This window comes from Corylus avellana, chromosome ca2 (genome assembly GCF_901000735.1).
Source record: "Corylus avellana chromosome ca2, CavTom2PMs-1.0".
NCBI classification, from domain to species: Eukaryota; Viridiplantae; Streptophyta; class Magnoliopsida; order Fagales; family Betulaceae; genus Corylus; species Corylus avellana.
Window position 1 is genome coordinate 29,505,139 of NC_081542.1, and position 8,922 is coordinate 29,514,060.

At 35.3% G+C, this 8,922-nt stretch overlaps 1 protein-coding gene across 1 annotated transcript; it reads left to right on the forward strand.

Annotated features, from left to right (window-relative positions):
- Positions 1 to 321: 321 nt before the first annotated feature.
- LOC132169543 (probable LRR receptor-like serine/threonine-protein kinase At3g47570) lies at positions 322 to 2,078 on the forward strand. The gene is made up of 4 exons (XM_059580565.1): positions 322 to 575; positions 681 to 737; positions 1,561 to 1,789; positions 1,944 to 2,078. The coding sequence occupies exons 1-4, from the start codon at positions 322 to 324 to the stop codon at positions 2,076 to 2,078; spliced, it is 675 nt and encodes a 224-aa protein (XP_059436548.1).
- Positions 2,079 to 8,922: the final 6,844 nt, after the last annotated feature.

Genomic DNA, 8,922 nt, shown 5'->3' on the forward strand with positions numbered 1-8,922 from the left:
CCTATGCATCAAGATACTGATTGTCCCTCTGCTGCGAATTTTTCTGATGTTTCTAATTAGCAGGTCAATGCAGCATTCTCACAATTGGGTAATAATCCGTACTCCAATACTTATAACCCAGGGTGGAGAAATCATCCAAACTTTTTATGGAAGGCTCAAGTTTCAGGAAATTCAGCTTCGGGCCTGCACAATCAAGCTCAAGTTAATAGGCGGTATCAACCGTCTTCCACATACCGGCCTCCACAGCAGTAGTATTAGGACGAACCACCTCCTCAATCGTAGACTGACTTCCAAAAGACGGTATTGAAGGCAATTAGCAAAATGGAGGCTAATGATCAAATACTGAACTCTCACACTCAAGCCATTGACAAAATGGAGACTCAGCTTGGACAAATGGCTAATACCCTCAACAGGATGGAAGAAGGAGAGCTTCCAAATCAGCCAGTGGCCAATCCTAGGGGCCAATACATTGAGGAGGGGAGTACCTCTAATCTAAAGCAAGTCCAAGCCATGAACTGCCAACTTTACTGCCCGACCCTATCAGACTACCATTTTCTTCCCAAAACCCCCCTTCGGTCAGTGAACTAGTTGACTTCTACATCCCTTGAACTTGTGGAGCCTTAAAAATCTCTTGGTGCTCAACTTGTCATCAAATTCTCTAAGTGGTTTTCTTTCATTAGAAATTGGAAATTTGAAGGTTCTGAAAAAGTTGGATTTATCAAGAAATCAATTATCAGGTAATATGCCAACAACAATTGGTGGCCTCAAAGATTTGGTTAATCTCTCCTTGGCGGACAATCAATTGGAATGCACAATTCCTGAATCATTTGGTGGATTAATAAGCTTAGATTTCTTAGATCTTTCTCATAACAATTTATCTAGAGAGATTCCCAAGTCCTTAGAAACACTCTCATACCTCAAATATTTAAATGTGTCTTTCAATAGACTAAGAGGAGATATTCCTACAAAAGGACCATTTGTAAACTTCCTGGCTGCATCATTTTTGTCAAATGATGCACTTTGTGGTGCTCCACGACTACAAGTTCCCCCATGTAAAGATGTAGCCACTCGACCAAAAAAGAGCACACCAACACTTATACTAAAGTACATATTACCGGTAATTTGGTTAACAATAATTTTTGTGGCTCTTGTAGCAATTTGGAAAAGATTCCAAAAAAGGAATGCAGAATTTCTAGCTAAGGTAGACTTGTCACCTCTAGTGCCATGGAGAAGAATTTCTCACCAAGAACTTATACATGCAACATAAGGGTTCAATGCAAACAATTTACTTGATAAAAGGAGTCTTGGGTCTGTATACAAAGGAACACTCTCAGATTGGATGATCGTTTCAATAAAAGTTTTAAACTTGCAAGAAGGAGCATTCAAGAGTTTTGATGTAGAGTGTGAGATCCTACACAATATTTATCATTGAAATCTAATCAAAATCATCAGCACTTGTAGTAACATGAACTTCAAGTCCTTTGTACTAGAATATATGCCTAATGGCAACCTAGAGAGGTAGTTGTATTCTGGCAAATACTGCTTAAATATCTTGCAAAGACTAAATATAATGATTGATGTTGCGTCAGTGCTAGAATACCTTCATTACGGTTCTTCAACGACTATTGCTCATTGTGATTTGAAGCCGAGCAATGTCTTGTTAGATGAAGACATGGTCACACATGTTGCTGATTTTGGCATCGCCAAACTCTTTGGTGATGAAGACTCTATGATGCGGACCGTGACTCTTGCTACCATTGGCTATATGGCACCAGGTGATGTTTCCAATGTACTACTAAAGCTCACATGTATCATTTTACTGGTACATGCATAGATAAATATAATCTTTTAGTAGAATATCATTTGTGCACTTTTTTGTTTTTGGATTTTATGTTCACAATGAAAATATATTCTCCTATTTAATTGTAACATTATATATGTAGAGTATGGATTGGAAGGAATCATTTCTATTAGCTAGGAGCGATGTGTATAGTTATGGCATTTTACTGATGGAAACTTTCACAAGAAAGAAGCCAATAAATGACATGTTTGATGGAGAAACGAGCTTGAAACGATGAGTAGAGGAATCATAACACCTTTCAGTAATTGAAGTTGTTGATGCCAAATTATTAAAAAGCGACAAAGATTGTACTAATATGGAGGATTGCTTATCATCTATTATGAGATTAGCATTGAGATGTTGTGTAGAGTCTCCTGATCAGAGAATGAATATGGAAGATGTTCTAGTCACACTCACCATGGTTAAAACAAAATTTCTACAAGATATTGAAGGAGGGTAATGTGACAACAACAAGTTTGTTTACATAATTTTCATGTCTTTTCGTTTCCAAATAATGTAAAAGTCTTGGGACTCACCTATAGAGACTTGTTCGTAGCTATTTTTTAGCTATGGTAGTCTTGGTAGATAATAATGGAAGCATTTACAAATGTTACAATTAGTGCCAACTCGATAAATTTTGAGACTTAAGGCAATAAATTTAAGTGGGGCCTTTTACTATATTTATGTATTAATTAAATAATATTAATTTTGATTTTTATAGTATCTCTTTTATTCAAAAATTATTTTCCTAATTTTTGAAACTAAAATTACTAATTAAGTTTTTATATTTTTTTTTATCTATTTTTCAATTGATGATATGGTTAATTCACTTAATTTTTCTTGTGACATTGTCAATTTTAGGTAAGATTTTAACAAAAATTTTAATTTTGAAAAACTTCTTTTCGCATAAGCAACTATACAAGTTTTCACAATAAAATTTTGCAAATAATTTGTCAATTGGAGTACTTTCTTCTATTTGTAAAACTTCTTTTTAAAGCCTTTTTTTTATGAAAATAAATCCAAAACCATCTATCATGTTTGAGACAACTTTCTGGAGTAGGACAGCCATTTTTTTTTCAACTTATCATCATCTAATGATTTTATTTTATGAATTAAATAATTTAACCCCCTTTTTTTTTTTGAAAAATAATTTAATCATAATTGGGTTCTTAATAAGAGAGTATTGATTAACATTTTTACCAAAATTGGGCCCTTTATCTATCTATGTGATTTTTTTTTTCTTTTTTCTTCTCTTTCTCCCTTTAAAGCCTCATTATCTTGCACATTGAAATTTGAATTCTTTTTCAACTGATAATCAATGGTTTTTTTAATCATAATGGGGGCCTTAATTAGACAGAAAGAGTGCAAATTCAAGTGCAAACTATCACAAATAATAAATTCTTGATAAGTACAAGATCGGTCCAAATGGAATAGTAAATACTAAAATAAAATTTTTAGAGGAAATTTCACTTTTCCTCCTGAACTTACGTGCCTTTTGCAAACACCCATCAATCTTCAAAGTCTCTCACTTTGGTATATCGAACTATCATCTGTGGATCTCCTCTCCACCAGCCACAGTCAGAAACCACGGTTCCAGCATCTCTTGAACAGGAAAATAAAAAGTGGAAACTCCTATCACAATAGGCTTTGTTTTTATGATAAAATCTAGTGTTTTACTTCCTATTGTATTTGATGTATTTAGCTTATGTGACACTTTTTTATTGGATGCTGTAAAACATAAGTTTTATGACACATCCTGATTAAAGGTATTGTCAAAATAAAATTCTTATTATAACACAGAAATAAATTGATAGGTTTGTTGTTTTTCCACAATAAAGTGGAGCAATGGAATGAAACATAAACTAAACTAAATAAATTGAAGTTGGAGAAAATTAATGGGAAACAATAAGGCTTTAAGGATCCACCTAGCATTCTATTACTTATTCTTGAGACATAATTAATTCAACAAAGTACAAAATCAATTCTCCTAATCGAAAGATAAAGCAATAATATACTCATTAAAAAAAATTGAATAAGGTTTAATTAAGAATTTGATTTTAATAACATGACACCAGATAAATTAAGCATTTGTTATATATTCGAATCATAACAAATCAAATAGAATAAGCATTTGATATAAACGACAATCATCACAAATCAAAATAAATTTGTTCTCCTGAAATTACATTCAAATTAAAATTGTTAGTTTTTTTGTTGGCCTAATTCGGTTCCAAAACACAGAGGCTATTGTCCATGAGCTAAAACACTGATGTAGAATGCTCAAAATACTATCTCCACCGTTCATAATGAAGTTACATGTGTCTTGAACGTCCCTACACAGTTTCAGCTCAATCGGACCACAAATGCCTATCCATCAACGCTGTTGATGAAGGACCGACGGATTTTCCAGATTCAGTTTGGAAGTGTTACTGTTCACTCAGAAGGTTCCGTTCGACTCCCAGTCGACCGCTTCTTGTTTACACTGAAGTTATGTTCACTCAATGTGTCGCGTGCACCCAGCGTTTGCCCTTCAGTCGATCGGTCACTATTCATGGTACTGTTCACCTACTGAAACTATACATGACTACTATTCATCGTTACTGTTCATGGCACTGTAGCGGTCGACCTCCCATTTCTTCCGGTAGACCGGTGGTTGGTCAAAACTCACTTTCAGCGCTCTCGACACCCCGAAAACATTCCAGAAAACACGGGGAACATGTCTCCTTAAAGTATGGGTCGGCGGTCGACAGGTGGGACGAACGGTGGCAGACAGGTCCTTATATTCTTGCAGGAATCCCGAAAAAGTTGTCCCATGTCGCCCACTACAGCACATGGTGCATGACCGGTTGACTGGCTGTCGAACAGTGGTCGAACGATCAGTTAGAAAGGTGACCTAACTGATTTGAAAAGCTTTCCCACTTGTGCCTATAAATAGAGGACTCATGTCATTCGTTTTTCATCAAGGAAAACAAAGAGAAACTAGCTCAAAGAGAGTGAAAACATTCTAAGTGCTTAGAGTGTTTATTTCCTTGTATGTGCTAAGAGAGATTTGATGTTTATGTGCTTTGAAGCCATACTCTCTTAGAGTGTTTGTATGTTTGTTTGAGAGCTATTATTTTGTAATCTACTTTGGAGAAGAAGAACCCTACCAAAAGGAGTTCGGTAAAGGAGTATCATTGTGAAGGAGATTCAAGAGCGTTGGTAAGCAAGCTTGGAGGCTTGTGGCTCTTACAAAGTCAAGGAGTTACAAAGGGTTGTAAGTGTCCTCTTATCTGTAATCTCGAGAGTAATCTTCTTATAATGATATTTCTGGGTTTGGCTGCCCCGGAGAAATTTTTCCTTTTAGAACGGTTTCTAAAATGTTTCCTCTTCGTCACCAAAATTCTTGTGTTCATTTACTTTAATGCTTTGCTTATTTTGTGATTGATTGTTTCTTGCCTTATAGTTTTAATTCCGCATTTTATTTGGCAAACACCTATTCACCCCCCCTCTAGGTGTGTTGGGAGTCATTATTGTATTTTTAATTGGTATCAGAGCGGGTTCACCCCGTGAAAGATTAAACTCCTGAGTGTGATCTTAGACTCCATTTTTATGATGTCTCAAACTGTTAACAATGTGCCTTATTTTGATGGAACCAACTATGGTTATTGGAAGGCCCGTATGAAACTGTCCCTAAAATCTCTTGAAGTGTGGTTTGTTATTGAATCTGGATGGACTGCTCCCGCCAAGCCTACAGTCGAATGGTCCAATCTTGAGAAACAAACCAGTAAGGCAAATGACAAAGCTATGAATGCTTTGAGCGGTGGAGTATCACAAGGAGAATTTTCCAGAATTTCAAATTGTGATAGGGCCAAAGAAGCGTGGGAGATTCTTGAGACCACTTATGAAGGTACGCTTCTTGTCAAGTCTTCTATACTTCAAATGCTTGTTTCTCAATTTGAGTCTATAAGAATGTTAGAGGATGAAACTTTCAATGATTTTTATGGTAGACTTGGTGAAATTCGAAACTCCATGATTTGTCTTGGTAAGAAAGTTTCTGACACTAAGTTGATTAAAAAGATTTTGAGATCTCTTCCTGAAAGATTCAATATGAAAGTTACTACTATTGAGGAGAGTATAAATCTTGAAACCATGAAATTGGAAGAGCTTGTTGGTAATCTTCAAACTTTTGAGTTTAAATTGGATCCTCCTAAGAAAGCCAAGTCCATTGCTCTTAAAACTCTTGTGAAAAACTCCGATGATCTTTCTGATGAGGAATCACCGGATGATGAACAACTTGCTTTCATTGCCAAAATGTTTTACAAACATAAACATAGAATTGTTGGAAAATTTGGAAAAGGGAATGTTCATGAAAGAAAAGAAAAAGACTCTCGTGGTCTTCAATGTTTTAGTGTTCCGGCTATAGTCATTTGCGCAAGGATTGTGCTAATCTTAAAGTTTGTAGACCAAAAGCTCACTTTGCTACGTTAAGTGACTTCGATGGAGATGAAGTAGATGGTAACAATCCAAAAGCCCTCAATGCTACTTTGAATGACTCTGATGGGTATGATGTTGATGGCAATGGTAATTTCTTGGCCTTTGTTGCTTCTTATGATTCTAATGCTTCTAAATTTTCTGATGTTGATTCTAATGATGGTTCTGATGTTCAATTCCCTTCTGACAATGAATCACAAAAAGAAAGGAATCGTCAATCTTCATACAACAATTTGTGTGAAAATTTTACTACTTTGAGAAAAGAGAATGTGAAAATTTTGAAAGTAATTGAGGAACTTAAGCTTGAGAGGGATAACTTGCTTCAATCTTTGAATGATTCACATAATGCTTGTCATTCCTTAAAATCTGGAAACCATGTGTTGAATGCTAAAGTTGATTCCCTGCAACATGAGTTGAATGATTCTAGAAATCACTTGAAAAAGTTTTCTAGTGAAAAACTTGATAAAATGTTGCATGTTCAGAAAATTTCTGGTGATAAATCTAGGTTTGGATTTGATAAAAATGCTTCTAACATTGCTTCTACTTCCAAGACTGTTTTTGTTAAACCAGGGTTTGTAGAAGATTCTTCTCTTGAAGTAAATCATGCAGCTGCTCCTACTCCCCAAAGGATGCAAGGTAAGAAAAATGTTATTAAGTCTCATGCACCTCATCCTATGCCAAGGGCTATGCATCATCCTAGACATGTACCCTCTCAAAGGTTTGTGCCCACATGTCATCATTGTGGTAAGGTTGGTCATATTCGACCCAATTTTTTTCAACTAAAACCCCATGTTCATAAAAATGAGAATTCCTACTCTAGGGAAGATCATAATGGGTAACAATGATGGAGAAAGTTCTCTCTAGGTTAGATGAGATTGAAAAGAAGCAAATTTCGGGACCTAGGATCACCCAAGCATGGGTTAGGAAGGATGATACTACTGACCCTTTGAGGGGGAGTGATCATGATCTCACCATTGGTTAGGTGAGTGTTTCACATGCCTAGGATTGATGGTTTTGAATATTTCTTGCTTATCCTAGTGCATGTTGTTTTGCTTTGTTGTTGTTGTTGTTGTTGTTGTTTTTTTTTTTTTTTTTTTTTTGTGCTTTTGTTGCTTGATAAATTCAAAAATACAAAAATATTTTGTTTTGGGTGCATCCTTCTCTTGTTGTCATATGCACCTTGATAGTCCATTATTTGCTCATGTTACATTCTTGATTCATTATATCTTAAGTATTCTTAATATGCATGAGATGAAGATTTGTTCTTTGGACTAGTTTTGTGGTTACATACAAGCCTAAGCTTATGTGGTATGTTTTACTTATGCTTGATTTTGCACACTTTTAAGCCTAAATTGAGTTTATTCTTAACTTTGAATGTGGGTGTTTCTAGGTAACTATTTGATGAGGTTTGACTAGTGGTATCTATCAAATTGACCATTTGCTAGTTGAACCTAGAGCTTAAAAATTTCAGCATTCCTCCAATTGTGGTAAGCACCAAAAACTGTTTCAAATGACACTTTCTCAAAGAGAAGTTTTTGTGAACCAAAAGATCAAAATATCATATTCCAAAAGAATGTTCACTTGTGTCAAAAGTTTGTGCTATGTTTTAAACAAGGAATGTATTGGATGAAAGTGGCTAGGCCCTAGTATGATAAGGTTTCACTTTTGATGTGATCTTCTTGTTCAAACCTCTTCTTTGATGAAGCTTACTCCTCATTTTTGCAAGTTGTTAATTGCTCAACGAATGGCTTTCACATACACACTCAAGCATTGGTAGAATGGAACTCTTTTCGTGCTTGTGTTAAACAAAATGATGTTCTTGTCTTTTCAAGTCTCATGTATATTTTGAATATTTTGAGATATTTTGGGATTTTCATTGCTTACAAACATGAGTCTTTGATGTGAGTATCTTGTGTGTATTCTTGACTTCTTGAGGGGGAGAAACCTTGTTCTTGTTTCTTGTTGTATTTGGATCATGCTTTAAGGGGGAGTTTTTGCTCTTGTTTTGTTAGCCTTTCAGTGGTATCCTTGTTTTGAGGGGGAGTTTTGTTCTTCTTACATTTTGTTATGCATTGTCCCTTTGGTATCTTTATGTGTTGCATGCTCTTGCAATTTTTTGTTGATAAATCTTTGTTGTTTGTAGCTCTCCTATTCTCCATATGTTTGATGTGTTTTGTGAGTATGTTTCAGGTAGAGGACTTAGGTATTTCTTTTGTCAATTTGTGACAAAAAGACCTAGTGTGATAAATTCGTTACTCACACCCTTAGACCATATTCAATGTAATCCAATGACCTTTTATATACACAACATATGTAACTATAATAAGCATGTATTATATGCCATATGCTTAAATAATTTGATTGGTGAATGACAACTTGTATTCATTACAAACATTGAATGTCAAACATAGAAATGTTATCTTTGAGATTTCAGGCGCAATCCTCAACAAACTCTCACTTGCCCTTGATTCAAATGAGGCACACAATTGACTCCCATTCCTTCTAAGTAAGATTTTAAAATATTCTGTGGCAAGGTCTTAATGAACGGGTCTGCCAAATTCTCAGTCGATGGAATCTTAGCCACAACTACATCTCCTCGAGATACTATC